Source organism: Mytilus galloprovincialis, chromosome 2 (genome assembly GCF_965363235.1).
Source record: "Mytilus galloprovincialis chromosome 2, xbMytGall1.hap1.1, whole genome shotgun sequence".
In the NCBI taxonomy this organism is placed as follows: Eukaryota; Metazoa; Mollusca; class Bivalvia; order Mytilida; family Mytilidae; genus Mytilus; species Mytilus galloprovincialis.
The window spans coordinates 47,659,871-47,684,951 of NC_134839.1; the positions used below are offsets into that span (position 1 = coordinate 47,659,871).

Here is a 25,081-nt window from a genome sequence, read left to right on the forward strand (position 1 = left end):
GGAGGATTGGACTCTAGGGTAGAAGTGTCCTAAGGAAATGGTTAGAAGTACGCAAGAAGAAGAGGTTGAGCCGGAGAAAACCAATGGGTCATATTCACCAACACGCCCCATCATCTATGAAGGGTTGGCCCTCCAGCAACTTACATTTGGACTTGGGGACTCCACAGCCATTTTCAAATTGGACCTTGGAGTGTCTATACGATTCTATCAAATAAATTTGAATGACTTTGTTCTTAGAGATCACAAAATGCTTGACGCTCTGATAAGAAGGATGACGGCACTGGTAAACATAAAATATGCAGGATCACATACCTTCTCTATCTATATAGATGGTAAACTAAAGTCTATAGTGACTCCAGTAGTAGCTAGGAAACTATCAATATCAGAGGAATATATAACAGATATAAAAACGTCAGATGAACTATTCCCAGGAAAACAGACAAAAGCCGTCACAAATCCTCTATCACTCTGAGAACGCCATCAACATCTGATATTATTTTGGAAGACAGCGACAATGAAGAACCAGAGATTCTAGAGAAAGCAACAAGCCAGAAGAAAGGTAGAAAGACCGAGAAGGAAGAAGATAGAAATGTAGAGAAAAGAAAGAAAAATACTAACGACCAGGAACAGAAGGCAAAGAAACAGGATGAGGAAATGACATTAACGGAGGAAAAACAGGAACAGGAGGAAAAACAAAAACAGGACGATGAAGTCACACGAAAGGAAGCAGAACAAAAGAGAAAGGAGGAACAGGGGAGATCAGACGGAAGGAGGAAGAACGTAAGAAACAGAAGGAGGAAAGCAGACGGAAGGAGGAAGAACAAAAGGAGCAGGAAAAACAAAAACAGGACGACGAAGTCAGACGAAAGGAGGTAGAACAAAAGAGAAAAACAGGAACAGGAGATCAGACCGAAGGAGGAAGAACGTAAGAAGCAGGAGGAGGAAGTGAGACTTAAGGCAGGCAGAACAAAAGAGAAAGGAAAAACAGAAACAGGATGAGGAAATAAGACTTAAAGGGAAGAATAAAGGAAACAGGAAGAAGAAGAAAAAGAAAAACACAATGAAGAAAGTAAAAGAAGGGAACTGGAAGCATCAGAAGATCAGGGCGAAGATTGTATAACTCTCAACGACAACATAACCGCAAGAGAACGGGCAAGGAAAATCCTTAGGAAAGGTGGCATGCCACTTTTCCCAGCTGGAAGAAGAGAATGGAACCAAGAAGAAGTCATCCCGCTGATAACCATCCCAGCAGTTGCTAGTTGGCCACCTCAAAATTGGAAAAAGATGACTCCAGAGCAAAAGTCTTTCAATTGGGAGTATGCCAGTATTGTTTTGGAGTTGAACTCAGGAAAGCAATTGCAATTCTCTAAGGAAGAGTTGCTTCTCAAGTACCACTTTTTAGCGTCACCAGACACAAAAACACCAACAGGAAGTGAAGAAAACACAATGGCAACCAAATCTCGGTTTTATCTATATCAAGCTTTGGTTTATATAATAAAGAGTGACAAAGAAGATGCATCAACTGTACACACATTGAAGATGTTAGAAACTGCAGTGAAAGAGAGAGATAACTCCACAGACGATGTGATAAAGAGAATAGACGATCTTGATATTCCATTGAGACTCTGAGAAGACAATTGAACACTAACATTTTAGATTTCAAAACTTAATCATAATTATGTGCTAAAATTTTCAATTCAGGAGAATTCATTGTCTTTTAAGGTGGGGGAAGTGGAAGGTACTGGTAAATGTTACATAAAAACAAGTAGGTTTTAATTGTGCGGTGTTATTTATAAGTAAATACTTAATCTGTGGCAAGCTTGACAAATATTTTATAAAGATTCTTAACAATTGTGGCAGTAATCCACTATACTTTTAACTATGGTCACAAGTCAAAATTCAAGTTTTTACCAAATAAAAGGGGGGAAGCATTTCATCAGCTATGATATAAATTTCTATTTAATGTTTGTATATAGGTTCAAGATGATGATGACAATTATCAAGTTAATCAAATTTTAATGTGTAAAACACTGGAAGTGAAACGAATTTTTCATTTGTTTACATTTTGTTGTACAAGTGTTACGGCAGGGAATGTATGTAATTACTCATGGCTCACCTTCTACATGCTATATATCATGTAATTCCCGAATTAAGGATCATTTCGTGTAAGCAAATATTCATATTTAAACGTCTGATATGCCTGATATACATAGGAAAATACTTCAACTGCAATAGTTTATTTATGGAGACTTTGTCGTCTGCCATTTTGTGGGGACAGATACATGTGTTATTATATCTTTAAATACCAATTCGCCCCCTGGACATTTGATCTAATATTGTATTTTTAATACCACAGATAAGATATTTTATAAGTATACCCTGCCGGACACAAATATATTGTAAATATTTAGATGGTTGAAATGAACTATGTTGTATGTTATTTACTTATTATGTACTAACGCAGATCGTCTGCTAAATCAATGCGCGCACAGTGGTGTCCAATTGTTTATTTCAAGCTTCTTTATCGATATTTAAGATGCTATAGCTTTGTTTTAATATTTTATGTATAGGGACAATGTTCGGACAACTTAAGATGATATGACGTATATTATGTTTTTCATTATCTGAAATTTCTATAGTTCCGGCTTCCCGGAAAGGGCAAGTTTCCATTGGATTAGTATGTCACGTGACAATTACAATTGAGTATATAAACGCGCGAGCACTCAGCAATGGCAGATAGCCCAAAGTTTTGCTGGCGGCAAGTTCAAACCTTGAAAAACAAATAAAGCAATAATAACCTTTATGTGAGAATTAGGATAACATAATGAAGTTTAATGATGTTTAATTAGCCGTCTTTTGTACAGTAAGCTATCTCCCACGTCGGACACCACGAATATGTATTTAAGGATTTATCATTCAGTACACTTGAACGCAACTGTTTATTTATATAGTTTTACGATGTTATAATGTTACATATTTTTAACAGTGAACAAATAAACTGTTAAGATTGGAAAGATAACTTTATTTTTTATTGAACTTGGACACATACAAAAAGCACATGAATTTACACTGATGAAAACAATAGATGTTGGAGGACGCTCGTTCAAACATAAAAACTCTGGAAAGCCGTTAGGAACAAAATTAGCTCAGTAACACTCAATATAAGGGATCGCTCAATACATACATATTAAACATTCTGAAGACCATACCTGACAAGTAATTTAGGAAGTTTAATACAAATGTAGAGTTGCTACATTAGTCACATACTGTATTTAAGTGTTATTAAAGTAAACAACCGAGTATAGGACAGGATGCTCTCGGGTGGCTTACAGTACTTTATGACGTCTTTAGTAGGCTTGTTTTTACCCCCCTTGGCTTGCTTACGGGTTCGAAGATGAATGGTTAGCAGTAGTGAGCGCACCCCAGTTCGCTGTTAAGTGAGTGGAGCTTCAGGTTTAGTTCTTCAACTTGCTGTCTCAAGGTTATGTCTTGTTCAACTAATTACTCTGGGTGTTTGTGGCCTTTTGATGTAATCAAGCGGACTATGGAGTAATTCGGCACTTCGAGGAATGTTAATTTTCAGTCTGGGTGTTTCTTGAACAGTTGTATGAAATTGGCATATAGTTTTGCTTTATATTGCACTGCTTTCTGTGTGTTTCCGTAATTTTTTTCTCTTGGTCAGATTGCATGTGCCGAGTCAAATGTAAAAGTGAATATTCCCATATTGCTGTATTTTGTCAACAATGTTGTTTTCCAGCCAGCGCAGTCGGCGTTGAATGTCGTCACCGGATTTACGCCACCATTTGATGTGTTTGTTTGCCAGACCTATTTAGTTTTTAACTTCCTGATCGGGATACCTGCTGCTGTGAGCACTCTTCGGCCTTGTACCGGCTTATCTTCTTTTTTTACGCGGCCGGGTCGACTTTAAACATTGGGCCTGATTGACGTGAAAGCGGATCCAGCCATATTAAAAAGGACTTTCAAGCACAGGATAAAAAGGAGGCTCCAACCATAAGTCTCCATACAATAGCATCAGTGGTTGGTGTTTGTTGCTGTGTAACATATTTGTTTTTCATTCATTTTTTTAATTTATACATAAATTATGCCTTTAGTTTTCATATTTGAATTGTTTTACATTTTTGATTTTTGTCTAGAAAAATTCTAATATATTATCTAATGTGCGTTAATGTCTGGTGTATCTTCAAAGTTCTTTTTTGTATTTTAAGTAATACAAGTAACTAGTACGTTTATCAAGTAATAAATTCATATTTATGTCATATGCTAACAAGATTGTGTAAGAATATCAAACTATGCATTTATATACAATATTTACAGTATTCAAACAAAGCATAAATATTTTTTTTTTATAATCATGGCCAAATTGGCATATGGCCTTAATCATACTGATTTGTACCTCTCTTATATGGTGTTGGTGTTCAGTTGGGTCTGGAAAGGCTATATAGAATTGATGCTGCATTTTGATTTGCTTCTTGTCTAAAACAAACTTCTTTATCTTAACCGAAATCAAATCTTTCTCAAATTATAATAATAATGTAGTACTGATTCCAGTAGTCTAAACGTTGAACAATTATTCTTTTATCAAGATATGATTTAGTTTTATTTAAATCATAATGATTTCAACCTTATTACCCATATAAATAAAGATATATTATGTTGTATATTAATATAACAACTCACTTTACATGTGGAGCAGGACCTGCTTACCCTTCCGGAGCACCTGAGATTACCCCTAGTTTTCGGTGGGGTTCGTGTTGTTTATTCTTTGGTTTTCTATGTTGTGTCATGTGTACTATTGTTTTTCTGTTTGTCTTTTTCATTTTTAGCCATGGAGTTGTCAGTTTGTTTTAGATTTATGAGTTTGACTGTCCCTTTGGTATCTTTCGTCCCTCTTCTTTTACATAACTGTCTGGCAAGAATTTCCTGATCAGAACACTCAACAGCTGACTAAGAGATCTAGCTTTTTTCTTGTCTAGATATTCATACTTTAATGTCAAATTTTGTCTTTCAATTCCATTATTTGAAGAATAAGAAAAACTAATGGATCAAAATTGTCAACATGAATCGTGATTGTTTCCCTGCAGGTTTTCAATTCAAGCAATTTAAACTATCATGATTAATTAGACATTTTATTCTGTCAAAATAAATGTGTGTTTCACTTAAAGCTGATCTTTGTTAAATTCAACTGTTAGAAAATGCATGTCAAGTTATTTGAAGAACAAGATATATCAACGTTTTAAAATAACAATTCAGATAAAAAAAATCAATAAAATATCAAGTACAATAAAATTGTATGTAGACAATTAGTGTATTCAATTTACAGGAAGAAGACTCATGTTTGTATACTGTAATTTAGATTGTTTGAATTTCTAATGTTACAGCTTAGTCTTTAGTTTTCTAGGTTGTGTCTTCTGTACATATTATTTGTCTGTTTGATGTTTAGCCATGGCATTGTTAATATATTTTCAATCTACTAGTTTGACTGTCCCTTTGATATATTTTGTCCCTCTTTTAGTCCAAGTAAATATATACAAAAGTATTGCTGTTGACATTTGATAAGTATCACAAATCACTGACTTTAATATCACACTTTTACAAAATTCAACTGAAGAAAAAAGAACATTAAACAAGGATATCGACCATATTACGTTTGGAGGACGTGTTTTTCAACAGACTCGACATTCCAATATGAAACAAATTGTGCCCCTCTTGTCGACTTGTTTCTTTATTATTATGAGGCGGACTTCATACAGGAACTTCTTAGGATGTAAAATAAGTAAGCAATATCCTTTAACTTTAACTTTCCGCAATATAGATGATGTTCTCTCACTAAATAATTCAAAATTTGGTGACTATGTTGAACGCATCTAATCCCATCAAACTAGTGACAATAAAATTAACGGTATCAATTTTCTTGCACCAGATGCGCATTTCGACAATACATGTCTCTTCAGTGATGCTCGTGGCCAAAATATTTGAAATCCAAAGCTTATATAAAAGATGAAGAGCTATAATCCAAAAGGTCCAAAAAGTATAGCCAAATCCGTGAAAGGAATCAGAGCTTTGCATGAGGGAGATACATTCCTTAATTTATAATAATTTCTATCATTTTGTAACAGCAAATTTTAATAACACAAAAAAAAAAATCCGTATTTTCATGGCAGTACCGAAGTACTGGCTACTGGGCTGGTGATACCCTCGGGGACTAATAGTCCACCAGCAGAGGCATCAACCCAGTGATAGTAATAAAATTAACGGTATCAATTTTCTTGCACCAGATGCGCATTTCGACAATACATGTCTCTTCAGTGATGCTCGTGGCCAAAATATTTGAAATCCAAAGCTTATATAAAAGATGAAGAGCTATAATCCAAAAGGTCCAAAAGTATAGCCAAATCCGTGAAAGGAATCAGAGCTTTGCATGAGGGAGATACATTCCTTAATTTATAATATTGAAACAGCAAATTTTAATAACACAAACAAAAAAAAATCCGTATTTTCATGCCAGTACCTAAGTACTGGCTACTGGGCTGGTGACACCCTCGGCGACTAATAGTCCACCAGCAGAGGCATCGACCCAATGATAGTAATAAAATTAACGGTATCAATTTTCTTGCACCAGATGCGCATTTCGACAATACATGTCTCTTCAGTGATGCTCGTGGCCAAAATATTTGAAATCCAAAGCTTATATAAAAGATGAAGAGCTATAATCCAAAAGGTCCAAAAGTATAGCCAAATCCGTGAAAGGAATCAGAGCTTTGCATGAGGGAGATACATTCCTTAATTTATAATAATTTCTATCATTTTGTAACAGCAAATTTTAATAACAGAAAAAAAAAAATCCGTATTTTCATGCCAGTCCCGAAGTACTGGCTACTGGGCTGGTGATACCGTCGGGGACTAATAGTCCACCAGCAGAGGCATCGACCCAGTGATAGTAATAAAATTAACGGTATCAATTTTCTTGCACCAGATGCGCATTTCGACAATACATGTCTCTTCAGTGATGCTCGTGGCCAAAATATTTGAAATCCAAAGCTTATATAAAAGATGAAGAGCTATAATCAAGGATACAACACATACAGTTAAGTCTGTCTCATATCTTGACTTACATCTAGAAATTGACAATGAGGGTCGGTTGAAAACAAAACTTTACGACAAACGAGATGATTTCAGCTTCCCAATTGTAAACTTTCAATTTCTATGTAGCAACATTCCAGAAGCGCCTGCATACCGAGTATCAATCTTCCAATTGATACGATATTCCCTCGTTTGTATGTCCTATCATGATTTCCCTGATAGAAGGTTGATTCTCACAATGAAGCTATTAAACCGAGAGTTCCAAATAGTGAAGTTGAAATCATCCCTTCGTAAGTTATACGGACGCAATCACGAGTTGGATGACCGTTGTGGAATATCCGTTTCACAGATGATATTGAATATGTTTCTTACTTCGTAACTACAATCCCCTTTCCTTTTCATGAATGTGACCTACCGAATGAGACTATTTACCGGGTTTGTAATAACATGAGCAACACGATGGGTGTCACATGTGGAGCAGGATCTGCTTACCCTTCCGGAGCACCTAAGATCTCCCAGATAAGCAACACGACGGGTGCCACATGTGGAGCAGGATCTGCTTACCCTTCCGGAGCACCTGAGATCACCCCTAGTTTTTGGTGGGGTTCGTGTTGTTTATTCTTTAGTTTTCTATGTTGTGCCATGTGTACTATTGTTTTTCTGTTTGTATTTTTCATTTTTAGCCATGTCGTTGTCAGTTTGTTTTAGATTTATGAGTTTGACTGTCCCTCTGGTATCTTCCGTCCCTCTTTTTTTGATGGGGTTCGTGTTACTCTGTCTTCAGTTTTCTAAGTTGTTTCTGTGTACAATTATTTGTCTGTCTGTCTTTTTCATTTTTAGTCATGGCGATGTCAGTTTATTTTCGATTTATGAGTTTGACTGTTCCTCTGGTATCTTCGAACCATTTTTATACATACCTTGCAGTCAGGAAATCTAACAATATGCCTTATCCTCAATTTAACTCCAAAGTTCTTCTTAGTTGGTTAATTGTCTCCTCTGTCTACTGAAATCATGATCCTCCTGTGATAAATGTGTATTACAATTACTGTTATGCATATTATATCTTTTGTTTTTAATATACATGATTTAAAAAAAACAAATATGGTCAGGGCACCAAAAAAGGAGTTATCGAGTCATTTATAAAGTGTCTCTTAATTTTACAGTTAATACGCCAGACGCGCGTTTCGTCTTCAAAAGACTCATCAGTGACGCTCGAATCAAAAAATGTTAAACAGGCCAAATAAATTACTATTTTGAAGAGCATTGAGGACCAAAAATTTTGCAAAAATACAGCTAAGGTAATATATTCCTGAGGTAATAAATTGTAGTAAACAAGCTCGGGTGATTTATTTTTTAAATTCCCTCCAATTACCATGTCTTACTCATTTGCTAGTTTAGAGATCCAATCTTGATACATATACTAGATTTAATCAAATAATCTTTTATCAAATTGAAAAGAAATATGCTGGATGTACCATTTATACTGATGAAACTGCATTTCCTCATTATGTAGGCCATGTCTATCATTATGCCATGCAATTGTTTCAATAAATTTCAAACATATGTGACCTGGCGAACAGTCTGCACTAAACAAAAAGATGCCAATTTATTAAAATCTCACAAGGAAAAAATACAATAAAACGTTTATATAGAATTGCCGTTTCTTGTATTATTTTTTTTTAAACCTGCAACTTGTATTGTAATATCTATTAATGACATAAAGTACAAAAAAGTAAGCATAAAAAAACATACTGTACCTGTTGTAGTAAGACTGGAATCAATTGGTGACTCCACCCCCTGCAAACCAGTAAAACTGGAGCAATCTTAGTAAATGTCGACGTTCTTCTCTTGCGCCTCTGATAAGGGTTTTGGTGGTGGACCACCGCCAGTTGTCTGATGGTCACGGGCCTTCTTTTTGTATGCATTTTTGACCTCTTGGTGCAAATTGGACAATTTAGTCTTAATTTCTTTGGTGGATCTAGGTCACACACCTAAAGACTTGACCCTTTCGGTAATGTGCTCCCAGAACAACCTTTTTTTTTCACTTGTCACGGAACTGGTACCGTGACTGGACTTATATTTGTCACTTATAATTGAAATATTTTGTTTCACCAGTTCCTTGATTAAGGTAATTTCTGACGATTCAAACTTTTTGGACCGATTTCTTGTAGTCTTAGTCGCTTCCATGTCCATAGTCAGATCGTTGTTGATGGTAGCAGACGACAGATGTTTACATCTTGTGGAATTGTGGGAAATATTTAAGGGAAACCCAATATTTAATGATAGCTTAATGACGCATCCGTCATTAGATGCCGATAGATAATAAGTATCAAAATATTGCTTCGTTCAACACGTTTTAATGGACTCGTTAACTAATGTCCTATTAAAGATTTATTGAATCATTTAGCCGTAATGACTCATTTTGCTAATGACACTTTCGTACAACCGGCTGCATGTATAATTAAACCACAGACTTTGTTCACTTTAACACGTTACACCTCGTCTCATTAAAAATTTGCGTCATAAATTAATACATTGTACTGTACAAGTAAGTTATTGAAAAGATGAAAAAATGTACTTTACATTCCTTACTTTCCAACAACAATAAAGGGTACACCAGTAGATGGTATAATAGGCACTGCATCTGACTGGGTATCTTTGAACCAGATCTTCTCCATAATAGCAGAAAAATCTGTCAAGATACAACAAATATATATAGGAAGATGTGGTGTGACTGTCAATGAGACAACTATCAATCTAAATAACAATTATAAAAATAAACCATTATAGGTCAATGTACGGCCTTCAACATGGAGCCTTGTCTCACACCGAACAACAAGCTGTAAAGTGCCCCAAAATTACTGGTGTAAAACCATTCAAACGGGAAAACCAACGGTCTAATCTATATAAAAAACGAAAAACGAGAAACACGTATAAATTACATAAACAAACGACAACTACTGTACCTCAGATTCCTGACTTACGATAGGTGCAAACATTTGCAGCGGGGTTCAACGTTTTAATGGTACCAAACCTACTTCCTTTTTTTGAAACAATAGCATAACATCACAACATAGAAAAACACACGATAAAATATCAATTGGAAGGCTTAATTCAATCAAAAAACGTAAATTTACACACTATGAACGAATAAATTTGATTTGCGATACCTGAATGCAAATGCATAGTTAATAAAAAAAATATTAATATAATATCTAAAAGTAATCTTGGTTCTACAGTACAATATTAACATAAGAAATCGTTATACATATTTCTTTCGCAAATGATAAATTTTTTAATCGCCAAAATTATTATTTTTTGGCAAAATGCGAAAATGGCGACCGCCAGCGGAAACCCGGCCCCCAATATACCGGTATGTGAAATTAAAGGAATTAGCTTCTTTGGTCTTCCTTTTTTGTGAGTTTCTAAAGGAAATTCGATTCATGAAAGTTGACAAGGTCCTAAAGGAGATTCATAGAAATTCGTACAGTTATTAATAAAAATGCCGACAATCTGCTGGAAAAACTGAAAAAATGTGTTGCCAATGAGAAACTCTAGCATTAACTTGTTCTTCAGTGAACAATAAAAAGCAAAAATACCTGAATCAATAGTAATTGCAAAAATACCGGTCTCCAAGGAAAATACAAAACGAAATGTCCTTCATCAAATGGCAAAATTCAAAACTCAAACGATTGGGAAATAAATATCATAATCGTGACTTTGTAAAAAGGAAAATTACAAATATACCGAACTCCGAGGAAATTTCATAACGGAATCAAAAGCTCATACACATCAAAATCATCCGTCATATTCCTGACTTGGTACAAGCATTTTCTTATGTAGAAAATAGTGGATTAAACCTGGTTTTATAGCTAGCTTAATACTCACTTGTATGACACGCGTAAAATTCCATTTCATTGACAACGATGTGTGAACAAAACTAACAGACATAACAGGTCAATATGTCAATATAGGGGCACAACATTCAGTATTGTGTTATATTCTTAATCACTTTAAAACAAAGAAACAAAAAAGGCATAAGATTATAAGCAAAGATGAAATGCAAGCATACAAAAATTTACCGTGAAAGTTCAATAACACAATGACGGGATGTACAAGTACCAAGCCACGTCAAATGGATATCACCAAAAATAGATCTAACAGTAAAAGAAATATTCAAATAAACAAATAAAAGAATATTATATAACGTTTTAAAGATGAAAAACAAAGACTGTAACCAGAATCTACTCTTCGTTGCCATCGTGTATTAATTTTGAAGTTGATACGGATCAGTACCTTGCTATGATTTTTTTTTTTAGAAAAACGAAAAGACTTTCCTTGATATAGCCCTGGTTCATCAACTACTCAGACACTGGGACACTAGAAATGTTTTACAAAGTCTCAGTAGCATTTGCAAGCTCTTGAAAACCGAATAAGTTGTGAAATGTATTTAAAGGCAACAGTAGTATACCGCTGTTCGAAATTTATAAATCGATTGAGAAAAAAACAAATCTGGGTTACAAACTAAAAATGAGGGAAACAAATCAAATATGATAGAACTACGACACAACGACATATCTCATATGCAGGTGAAGTTAGTATATTGCTACTAAGATGGGGGAAATTGATAATTTTAAATTAAAATCATCTCGTTTGTCATAGATTATGTCACTGAGATGACCGTGTATGTCAAATTCGAGGTATAAGTTTAAAATGAGGCGGGTGGAGCCGTGTCTGTTGTTTCTTTAATTTCTAGTTCTGAGGAATATTATTAATGGAAAGAACATCATCAACATATCTGAATGATAAATTAAATGACCTGGCTTCTTTTATCTATTGCTTTTGAGAAGTGTCTGAAGCTCCGACTCATATAAAAATAAGAAGAGGTCAGCAAGGAAAGGCGCACAGTTGATTGCCATGAGAATGTCAACAATTTGTAAAAACAAAAAGGATCTACCTCCAAATTTAACAAATATGTTGCCAATATGAAACTCCAGCATACTGTCCTTGTTCCTTTGTGTAGCAAGCTATATCTTTTTGTTCACTACTAATGAAATATGCTGTATGGTTTCCCAAAATAATAAACTTATAGCGTATGCTACCATTTTTATGTTGAAAAGCATTGTGGATTATTTCTTTTTGAAGTATGGTGTTGTTCCTGCGGAGAAAGCTCAATTAATCGTACTAATACAAGTGTCTGTAAAAGAATAACGAGTAAATGACAATCAGGTAAATAAACTCATCATAGATACCAGGACTAAAATTTTACACGTACGCCAGACGCGCGTTTCCTCTCCTCCAACATAAGTAGTACGATTTGTTGTCAAAGACATTTTTAAGCTATGTCCGCAGGAACAACAACATACTTATCGTGAAAAGACGATAGATATGTCTCATCCTCTTTTTCGCTGAAAACTGACTTTGGTCCATCATTAAAACAGTTTTCAATTTATGAATGTAACATTTTATCAGAGATCTGATTGTGCTTACGAAGTTTCCAGTTCTAATGTTCGTGTAGCACATGCTCTGTCGGAACCCTCAATGGAATCCATGACTATTTTAAAGTTATTGTTTCAATTGATGTGTTGGGACGCTCTAAACTTAGGACCATGAGATGTCACTTTTCGGAGATGTTTAGTTAATTTATGTTTAGATCCACAGTAATAACATAGCCAGAGGAGCTGTAAATATAAGGCGAATGGTAACTGTCACATATCAGAGGATTTTTTTTATGTATTGTTTTAAATATTTGTTGTGTAACTGTAGGAACCAATAGGAACAGAGTGTATTTGAAAATAAAGTTGTACTACAAATGTTACCACCTTGTGATGTAGAACGTTGCTGATGTTGATTGCAGCCATTCCTCATTCTTCATGTAAAGCGTCCGATACCGGTTTAAAAAGACGATAACTAGCTACATCACAAATTATACTGACAAGTCTGTATATTAAAGAAAATGTATTTATGCATCCTTTGTCAAGTGCATAATCTCTCAAACATTTTATAGAAAACCTCTCATCGTTGAACAAATTCCGTCATGCATTTAATTATAAAGAAATAAGATGGAGATCTCGAAAAGCTAAAAACAAAAACCAATCCAGTGAGAGGAGAAGTGACTAGAAAGGAATATATTTCTAATTTAAGGTCGGTAAGTTGAGGCGCACAGTTCGTACTAATTGCATATTTAATCCTACTATTCTTTGCATTAATTGTTGTTGTGCTTTTATTGTTCACTTTGTTTATATAAATAACATTTCATCTAAAAAAAAAAATTATGTCCATTTTATTTTTACAACTCGTACTGTGCATGCTTCGACCGTCTTGCGTTGTAAAACACGTACGTATCCAGTAGAGGTAAAAATGAAATAAGTTGGGAAGTAATATGAAATGAATGATAGTTTACAATTTGAAATCTTTTTACCTAGTAAACATGTTTACTTCACATATTAATATCAAATGTTAAGTATTAATTTAACATTTAAACTTTACTCTTTGTATTTAAATTTATAAATATTGAAAACATATTTAAACTTCAAAATGTATATGTATCAAACACATTGGTCGTAAAGAATTAATCTGTTTAAATGGATGGAAACGGTAATTGCTTGACTATATAATCTATCCGTCAGCAATTCACCATATATTATATACTATCAAAATAAAGGTGTCGGTCTATTAATCAGCCAAATAAAGAATTAAACGGAAGATCTTGACTACCGAACGCTTGATCAGATACAAAATGGCGGTTTAATTAGAAAAATGATATTTTGATAATAGCAACAGTGATAAAATGAACATATGACATGAGAATTTCTTAAAAGGAATTCAACTAAAAAAGTAAGTATTTTTAATTTTGGTTCCATGAATTTTACATATATGTTTAACCCTAACTTTTTATGAATATTTAATGACTACTGTATGAAATTGTTTACAAAAAGGATAATATCTTGAAGTCTGGATAAAGCGATACTTTTTGTAAATGTCATTGAAAACTCGACACTTTGATAAAACTATATATCTGTGTTTATGCCATCTATTCATATCTAGATTAAGAATTTATACATAGCTTTGGGTCTCTTTTTTAAGATTTTATCTTTTCTAGCCTATATTTCATAGCATTCTTGGCGTACAACCTTGTTTTCGTATATATATTAAGCCAATAGTATTATTAAAGGCGATTACTTAATATGTGGTATAATTAGAAATGAATGGCTGATTTTTATATCCGCCCACATATAAATGGTGCCAAATTGCAATTACTAGTCCATAAGGTTTTTTTTCTTCCGTTAACCGTCTAAGTTTGAATTTAACCAATTGAGTACTAGTATTTATAAGCAAAAATAAATTATTCAGTACAGTACACTAAAATATGAATCCCTGCTTTCATTTCACTCTTGTGCTTTTTCAATTTGTTTGTCCTTCCGTTTCTTCCATTTTTAACCCACTAAAACAATCAGTAATGTTTTTTTTCTTTCAAATCTATGCACCTAATAGCATGAAATTAAATTTCCAAAATTACAGACGTTCTTCTGAATGATATTTGTTAAATGTACAACGCAATGTAATGTTAATAAATGTGTTTTTCTGTATACCTTTTTTTTTTAACTAAGGTGATACCAGAATAAAATGATATATGATATATTAAAAAAAATTGACGTAATGTTTCATTTTGACTCTTGGTCTGTTAATTACTGTATGACTATCAGTCCCCAAGGATATGGTCAGCTCAGTCGTGATCAATTCGGTACTGGCATGATTTATAACAAACCTTTTTAAATCGACTCGTACAGTTTCTTTCATATTTTATAACTAAAACATAAGGCAACATAGTGTAAGCCCGTCACATTCTGTTCCAAGTTACGAGCCTGTAATTTAGTGGTTGACGTTTGTTGCTACACATCATATTTATTTTCGTTCATTATTTTGTACATATATCAGGCAGTTAGTTCCCTCGCTTGAATTGTTTTATATTTGTCACATCGGGCTTTATAAAGCCGACTACTTTTCTCATTGTTGAATGCTGTACGGTAAGCTATAATAGTTGTTAATTTCTGTGTCTTTGGTCTCTTGTGGAGAGTTGTTTAATTGGCAATCATACCACATCTTTATATTTTTATGCATACATTAATTTCAAGCATTACAACAGAAACTTTCATGAAAAGTAGCGAAGACTTAATATACTTATGTACACCTGTGAAAACAGTCTATTTAATAATGACAAAATATATACATATATTTGATATGGTGTCTACAACACGTGTTTGTTCTGACAAAAACCTTGACCAAGTAAGCTATTTGTACACTGAAAATCAATTTAAGAATTATTCACTTTCCCATTATTTTAATATCAAGTAATTAAAAATATTACCGTTAGTTTACCAAAGTATATTTAATGATTATGTTTTAGTTGAAATCATCATAAGCCATTTTCGTTTATTGAAAGTTCATCTTTTGAATAGAACAAATTGTGTTCTGCTCTTGAGACACTGTAACAAACAGGATATCAATAATACTAATTAAAATATGAAATTTATTTTTCCTAAACTTTCAATGTGAAAAGTCGTTGAAACAAATTAAGTTTTACCAGTTTAAAACCATGAAATAAATTGAATCAGAGTATTTGGTCTATATTGTTCAAAACGGTTTTAAATTGTTCGATATAATACATTCCCATTATGTCTGAGTATTTAAATCAAAATTGGATGTATTTTATAGTTATGTTTATATTCTGATAACATGACCTGAACTTAAAACTATCAATATTCAAGGCTATTAAATGAAAACCGTACTTTCCGATTAAAAATCGCGTGTTGATTTCCAATTCTGCGTAGTACATTGAACTGTATACTTGCCATCAAACTAGAAGAATTCAAGGAATAAATAAAAAAGTTGAGTATCAGACAGTATTTTTCATATTGAGATTATGTAGTTCACTTTGTTATCAAAATTTTAAAAATTGAATGCCTCGACACAGATTAAAAAAATCAGTTACGTAGTTAATTCATCAATTTGTTCTTATATAAAATGCTAACAATATTAATTCAGGAAAAGCGAGTTAAATAGGACTATTTTGTCGAACTTCCAGGTATGCTTTGTATCAACAGGTTTCGGGTTGTAGTTTAAGCCTATTTTAATTTATTTGCCTGAATATGCTAAAGAAGTGAACACAATTTAATCAAACGTATAGCGTATGTTCTCAGAAAGATTAACCACAGTAAAATATTACTATAGTATGCATGCATACAACACAACACAACAATTGAATTAAAAAGTAAAATCACAAAAATACTGAACTCAGAGGAAAATCAATTCGGAAAGTCCATAATCACATGGCAAAATCAAATAACAAAACGCATCAAAAATGAATGGACAAGAACTGTCATATTCCTGACTTGGTACAGGCATTTTCAAATGTAGAAAATGGTGGATTGAACCTGGTTTTATAGCTAGCTAAACCTCTCACTTGTATGACAGTCGCATCAAATTCCATTATATTGTAACCGATGCGTGAACAAAACAAACAGACACAATAGGTAAAAATGTCAAAAATAGGGGTACAGCAGTCAACATTGTGTTATCATCTTAATCACTATAAAAACAACAAATGTAACGAAGAAGCACAAAAAGGCATACATCAAATTAACATCCTCATTTTGATTATATTATACGATTTTATTTGTCTATGTAAAATGCACCCATCAAGGAAGGAGGGTTTTGAGTACTGGTGAAAATTGCGCGTTTGAAATTCGCACAGGTAGACATGAAATAATTTTGTCGTTCAAAGTATGACGGGATGTATAAATACAGTCACGCAAAATAAGATGTATTAAAATAATGATACGTGAGACTGTACATAGTATATAGATTGTTGTGAAAGTTTACACAATTAGAAACATCTTTGATTCTTTCTTGTAATAATTCCATATCCATTTAAAAGGAATTCAATTCTTTCTTCAATAGCTAGTAACATGAATTATGACCAAACTATAAAGTAGACAGCTCTCGAATACACAGTTCAGATTCTTATAACCACAACGCTTGGACATAAATGATTTTTTTTTACTCTTTGAAAATAATAATTTCTGAAAACGAATGTAGCTATGACCATCGAGTTTACGATTTCACAATTCATTTTGTATAGGTAGTTGGGCTTTTTATTTTGCATTCATGTTCCAGTTTCCCTAGGTAGTCTATTAAAGTTTATTTATTTATTGAATATAATGCACATTTGTACCCATATGGGTTGAAGGCATACATAAATCAACATAGTAATTTTACAATACATCATACAGAAAAAACCAACAAAAGAACCAAACATTATATACATATATGTATCTATCATGCAGTTGTTGAGTCCACCCTCCTCAGTGACCATGACTTTTTAACAAATGAAGCAGCATACTGCATAATTGACGGACAAGAAAGACATAAAACCAATTTATCCAAATTATCCATATTATCTATATAGGAATAGATATTTTTGAAGTAGTCCATCTATTGTATCACTATCCTGTCAACACTGATGTTGTGAGTTGCGAATTTCGCTAGTGGCAGATTTGCTTTACTCCAATATTAATTGACTATAGGACTGTCAGTTTTCCTATGTGAGGTCGGTTGTTTTTATAGCACAGTAATGCTGAAATGGATGTTAAGTATCAATCAATTACTCAAAATTCTTCTATACCCTACCGAAAAGGAAAAAGCTTCTTTTTTTTGACAAAGTATGCAATGCGCTCCAAAATTTAATACTTTGACTTCCTGCCGACATAATTATGATAAACATTTTATCAGATTTATTGTACTGGTATAGATGTTTTCAGTAATAAGTAGTCAATTCTGCATTGGTAAATTCAGTGTAGCATGAACAAATTATGTTGTAGACTAAAGGAGGAATACATGATAAATGCCATTTCACTCGAAACAGCAAAAAAAATTGTGCGACCACAACCCATCGCAATATATAATGTTCTACTAAAGATTCTTCGGGTGTTAAACGTATAGAACACAAATTCCCAAAATAAATAAAAAGTTGTACATGTAATACTTTTTTAAATGAACGATTTGAATGAAGTTCTAAGATATCAAATACTTTATTGCCATATAAATAAAAAAAAAAAACATGATCTGTGACAAACATATATACAAAAATAAACAATACAATATTATAATAGCAGTTCAAATAAATGTTTTGGGTCTCCCGTTCTAATGAATGTCTCATAACAGAAACTGTATTTTTAATTTGACTGTGAGATGTGGGGTTTAGTAATATTTTAAATTTTAGCATGTCATCTTTAGCAGTATCTTTCCACTCAGAATTGGTTTTAATGAAGTTAAAATATTTTGTCTGTATTTAGGGCATTTGGGAAAGAAGTGTTTTTCGTCCTCTATCTCATTACAGAATTTGCAATACCTCTACAGAGACTTTTATATAAACTGTCTTGGTTTTTTGTATAGATGTTCATAGACTTCATTCTCAAAGTACCATGAATTATTAGCAGACATAGTATAACATTGTCATGATTTACATGGTTAGAAAACTATGTTTCTTGTATTCTGTGAGTCCATAATATCCATGTTTTTAAACCATGCAACATTGTTTTAGATATTTATTTTTTTGTAGCTAAGTTGTATAGTTAACTAATTCCACGTCCTTCTACATAAGTTACAAGATTTTGTTTCGCATAAAATATTGTTTAAATTTAATTTCTTTAAGAGCAATAATTTTTTTTTTTTTAATTTTAAGGAACTTAACTTAAAGTTACCCTCTCAGAAGCCTCATTATACAAAGTTTTATTATTTATTTTCATTTTCAAAAGCCATAACAATAGATCTTGTTTTTTGATTATTTTTGATCTGATTCATTTTCCTTTAGATGTCCTTGTCTTAGATCTTTGTTAAATTAAACGGTGTATTGATTTCGATTTTGATTTTGTGACAACGAGGTTCAGAAGGGTATCAAAGCTGATATCAGAAATAAGGTATGATTGAAAATGAATGTTACCGATTTCAATAATATAGCATACGAAACTAAGACTAATAATATAAAACAAAAAAGAATAAATAAAGCAGAATAAATATCTAATATTAAACAATTGTTGTTAATTTGGTCCATTAACTTTTTTTGTTCGAGTGATTGATCAATTGATCGAAAGTATTATATTTCACAAATCACTGACCTTTGAAATTAATACATATATTGTTGTTTCCAAACATAAATTAAGAAATTTTAAAACATAAAACTGCCTTCAGATTTTTATAACTATAACAAAATGAAATTTGGATAGAGTTTAATGTAAATTTACAAAATGGTGCTTATAAGAAATCGTTTGGATAGAGTTTAATGTAAATTTACAAAATGGTGCTTATAAGAAATCGTGCTGGTGAAGGCCAGATTTTCCGTCCAGGTAAGATTTTAAACATATCTTTTTGCAAAATTACCTTATATTTTTCATTGAAAAAAAAACATCCGGAACATAGACCCAAAATGATTAAGTTTCAGTATTTGAAGGCTGCATAGGTGCTATAATAATCTCTGTTTTCGATATACTAACCGGGATCGGAATGATTTCTAAAGGTATTTTTGTACGATACGGTTTTTATCCGATACGACACTGTCACTCAGTTAAATGGAAAAACATTCTGTTCACACAATTTGAATATTCGCAATTTTTAATTCTAATAAAAATTATTATATGAATAAACCCATTCATTTATTTAATTAGATTGACTTAAAATTTTCTTTGTAAACTAGTCGAGCTCGTACCATATATACGCACGTAAGTAAAACGACAGCCACCTGGGAGATGAAAGTTTAACCTGGCAAAATAATAAAAACGAATACCCTGCATCGAGTTTGTAAAGAGTCAAATAACAAAAAACCGAACTCCGAGGAAAATTCTAAACGAAAAGTCCCTTAGCAAATCGCGAAATCAAAAGCTCAAACACTATCAAACGAATGGATATTAAGTGTCATATTCCTGACTTGTTTCAGACATTTTCTAATGTAGAAAATTGTGAAATGCTGAAAGTTTCACAATCTGTATGATCTGTGCCAAAAAGGCAAACATAAAATGAGATAAATTAGATGAATTTGGCAATTATGTTTATGTTCTCTTTTGGGTATATAGCTCCAATACGTTGCAGTGTATTTACCCATCCCTGACTTGCATGATTTTATGGTGTAGGTAAATATAAAAAAAAGGATTTCTGGACGCAAGGAATTTATAAGTGTATATTTAGTGTTCATGCACATGTTCAATTCAAATGTGGACTTAAATTATAAAAAAAACTGTCGTGTGCACTCATATATATTAAACAAATATGTTTATAGGTTTGGCATGCCACAAAACCAGGTTCAACCCTCTATTTTTCATAAAATGCCCTGTACCAGGTCAGGAAAACGGCCATTGTTACATTATGGTTCGTTTCTGTGTGTGTTACATTTTGGTTTTGTGTTTCTGTTGTGTCGTAGTTCTCTTATATTTCATACGTTTCCCTCAGTTTTAGTTTGTAACCCGGATTTTTTTTCTCTATCGATTTATGAATTTCGAACAGCGGTATACTACTGTTGCCTTTATTTACGTACAAGAAAAGATACATGCGATTGCTTGTTGGGAACCATAGAAACAACAATCCAGTTATTAGTGGGGTTCGTGTCGATTTATGAATTTCGAACAGCGGTATACTACTGTTGCCTTTATTTACGTACAAGAAAAGATACATGCGATTGCTTGTTGGGAACCATAGAAACAACAATCCAGTTATTAGTGGGGTTCGTGTTGCTTAGTCTTTAGTTTTCTATGTTGTGTCTTGTGTACTTTTATTTGTCTTTTTGTCTTTATTTTCGACCTATGAGTTTGACTGTCCCTCTGGTATCTTTCGCTCCTCTTTTATTACATTTAATACATACAAGTTCAGAGTGACATCTACTGATTATAAAAAAAATTAAAAACTGTCGTGTGCACTCTTATATATTAAACAAGTATGTTTATAGGAACGATCATTAAAAGTTATAGAAATTCAATATGATGCATCGTCCATTTATAATACTCAAGAAATTCCAAAAACCGAAGAAGATTAGCAATCGCATTATGGTTCTGTTAGTTAGAGAATGACAAATTAATCCTTAAAACTCACAAAATATATAACCTTTTGTTACTATGCGTATTTAACCAAATAGAAAGCTCCAGATGACTTAATCTTATTTGCTTTGTTAACGACAACATTGTAATAAACCTGAATGAGAAGGAATATAGATTCTTACAAGTGAATTCACAATTCCGTATTACTTCCTATATTTGTGATTTTAAAAGTCCAATAAATAGTTAGATCAATCCTGTGTTAAATATACTTTCATTATTTATAGTGATAACTATGCAAGGTTTATCAATATCCTAACCGATACTATAAACAAAGCATATAATGACTAAACTATATTAATTACGTAAGAAGGAGAAAGCCAAATGTAACCATCACGGGAGGGGAAATAACTGTTACAGGAGAATAAGTCCCGTATTAAAATAAGGGTTATGAAGACTTCCCTTTGTTGTAGATTTTGTGTCTTTGTTGACTTTTTATCTTTTTAAATAATACTAGAAAAACAATTTGATTACCAAAGGATTATCTGGATTAAACAAAGCAAGCATGTGAAGTAACATAACTTTGAAAAGAATTTAATCGACATATAGGTATAAAACTTTATCATAATGTAAACTATTTTACAGGTTACTCTGAACCTGGGGTAGTGTTTAAATACCTTTAATTTTTAGTACATACTATTTTCGTTTTACGTATATCTACAATTAGTCAAATCAAAGTATCAGATGATATTGATTAACATTATACAATTCTTTTGTGCACGTCTTCAAGTATGTGCTCGGGCATTTAAATTCTTCAATAATAGTCCCCTGACAGAATTAAACATTTATTAACTGTTAAGATCTCCAGGTTTGATAACAGTATACAAGTGTTTTGTGCTATGTATATTTTTTTTCTTGGATACAAAACAATATTTTTGATAGAATTGCTCTCAGTTGAAAGTTTGATAATAATTCAAGGCTGTAGAACGAAAATATAGTGTGGTATGTACGTTATTTGCTATTATAATTCCTTATTTAAAACATTCCTGAAGGTTTTAATATCCCATTTTATTCCTTTTCTCGTTTTGATATTGTTAAAAGACTTACTTCATTTGACTTTTTTATTGAACTTTTTGTTCGATCTTGGTAATGGGAGACTAAGGAGTTTTTTTTTTATAATATAGTATTAATCATCTGAACAAGAAAAATGGAAGAGTCATGAAATATATTTCCGTCATCATTTAGAGTTCAACATAAATGTATCAAGAATTAGAAATATAACACTTTTTACACATAAAAAAGAAGGTGCATGTGGTAAAATCGCCAATGAGACAACTCTCCACAAGAGACCAGAAAATAACAACTATAGGTCATCGTACGGCATTCAACAATGAGCAAAGCCATTCCGTATAGTCAGCTATAAAGGCCCTAAAATGTCAATGTAAAACAATTCAAACGAGAAAACTAACGGCCTTATTTATGTACAGCAGTTTGTTGTATGATTTGACTTTTTAAGTTCCCCTGGTTTCTCCTTTGAGTTGTAATCGATTGATAGGATTTGAAAAACTACTGTTTCCTTAATATATTATAAATTACTTCGAAAAGTTCGGTTTTGCAATTGGTGTACTGTCCACTATGATAAAACAAAGATTGCAACACTCTAAGGTAAAACTGATATTTAAGGTGTTCTGTTTGATTTCTATCGGAATAGGTGCATTTGGTGTCCCTTGCCTTGGGTCTCGGGTAGATATTGAGGAGACGTGAAGCATGTGCACTGAATCCTACATTTATATAAGAGTATGAGTAAAATATCACTGACATTTGTCTGGTAAATACTGCTTTAAAATCATATATGAAAGTCTACACATGTATGTCAATCATACTCCGTAGGTATTCTCCTATATGGAATTTGTATAGACATTTCCTTAGTCTTTTTTATTTTGTTTTTCATTGCTCTGTTGTGGCTGAATTGGTTTTCTATGATTTATTTTAATAATTTGTAGATAATTGGACCTTCCACACTTTTGGCATCCTAATGTGGGTTTATTCCCAAAATACATACTGTGCGCATTAAATTTGGTGACGTATATATATTATCACATAACGTACTTTTATCTTGTTTTTTTTTTCACTTATTTTTTTAAGTGACAATCGCAAAGTAAATTTTTGAGTTGTTGATACTTTAAGTCATATCAGTCTAGCATTCGACATTTCGGTGTTGATATAAGACATGTTGAAAATGTGAAAACGGTGAGTTATGAGGTTTCAAATTGATTGATCATATATATGGACAAGGTAAATAATTTTGAAGCTTAAAATAGTTAACAGTTACCATTAATTCTTAAATGTAAATACAAAAGATATAAACATCAGCAACATTTGTATAATTCAAATGAACTATTCTGCGTATAATATTATGGATTAATCAATGAGCTCTACCTTTTCTGGTAGTCACATGTACTTTTGTGTGTATTAAAATGTTCTCAGATGGATAAAATAAGTGATATCATTTACATCTGAAAAATGGTAATAAGCTTTTTAAGATTTTTAACAGCGAGAAAAACTCCGAATAATAAACAAAATCGAACAGTAAACGTTATACGAGCGTCTATTAAAAATGCTGATTATTGTCAAATATGCTACTCTTCAATTAAATAGAAAGATCGTTTACTTTTCTATATACACAATGATCTGAAAGAATGATTAACATTTACAAACATCAAATATTCCAAAATATGGATGACATAGGGAATAAAAATATGTCACCTTGTTCTTCTTCCGGCTAGCATTACTCCATCCCAAGTAGGGCGTCTGTCTGGCTGTGCGGGATTTATAAGTACGCAGCCACGTCCGGTTAGACTGGGGATTTAATCCAATGGCTCGTGTAAAATCCGAATTCAAAGCCAAAAACTAATAATACGAAATTCATATTTCTTAAACTATGCTTATAAATAAGGCGTATAGTCTTATATATTAGCCAGGTACATGTATCTTATTGACTTATCTGTATTACAAAATTAATTTTACGAATGCATAAAAATTTTTTTTTTATTCAACATCAATAATGTTTTGTTTGAAGAATTTTCTTCAGCTTCTCTGAATGTTAAATCTTTTACATATTCTATTTCTTTGTAAATCGATTATAAAGAATAAGTAATGAATTATAAATGTTCTCTTTCAGATATGGCGGTTTTAGTAGAAAATCCCACTTCACTAGATAATGAATTGAAAGGTCCGGTTACAGATGATGTGCATCATGCTAAGTTGGCAGATGTTATTCATCTTAAGGAAGCCAGATTCGACGACCGTGGACTTTTACAAATTTCAACAGTCAAACATAAACCGGAAATTATTAAGTATGACATGAAACACAAAACTAGATCTGCAAAAACGAAAGACACCGACAACAGAAGTGAAACAACTAGACCTCTAACTGGTTTGACCAATGAAAATAGATTAGAAGTTGAAAAATCGGAAATTCAAACAACTGCTTTGTCCGTTACCGTTGAACGAAAACCTCTTCATAATATACAACCTGGTAGGAGTGTAACCGAGCATGGACGAAGTTTCGGTGGTGCCCATCCTGTTCATATTGGTTCAGCGCCACCTATGTCTTCACCAACTGCATATGAAAGAGGTATGCTGATTCAGCAACACAGGACACGTCGTGTTCCTACTAGAATGGTCCGTCTAGCAACAGTCTCGATGTCAGCAAAGTAAGTTTAAAATATTTGTTTGCATTTGCTTTTCAAAAGAAGACGGTTGCTATACTGAGAATTTGTTCAAATCATATATGTTTCCAATAGTCTTGTAAGCATTGTTGTGCCTTTTTGCAGCTGTACACTATTAATTGATTATAAATAAGGAAAACATAGCAATGAAATTATAATCTGTTATTGCAA

At 32.7% G+C, this 25,081-nt stretch overlaps 1 protein-coding gene across 3 annotated transcripts in view; it reads left to right on the plus strand.

Annotated features, from left to right (window-relative positions):
• Positions 1-13,777: 13,777 nt before the first annotated feature.
• The window catches only part of LOC143063720 (protein STPG3-like), a 28,733-nt gene continuing 17,429 nt past the window's right edge, over positions 13,778-25,081 (plus strand). Inside the window, exons 1-2 of one of the 3 annotated variants that reach the window (XM_076236045.1) lie at positions 13,778-13,938; positions 24,361-24,895. In XM_076236045.1, the coding sequence (XP_076092160.1) occupies positions 24,363-24,895 (533 nt within the window). In that variant the 5' untranslated portion in view covers positions 13,778-13,938; positions 24,361-24,362. Of the gene's footprint in view, positions 13,939-19,364; positions 19,506-22,026; positions 22,182-24,360; positions 24,896-25,081 lie in introns of those variants that run through there. The other 2 variants (XM_076236044.1, XM_076236046.1) reach the window with 2 other exon arrangements.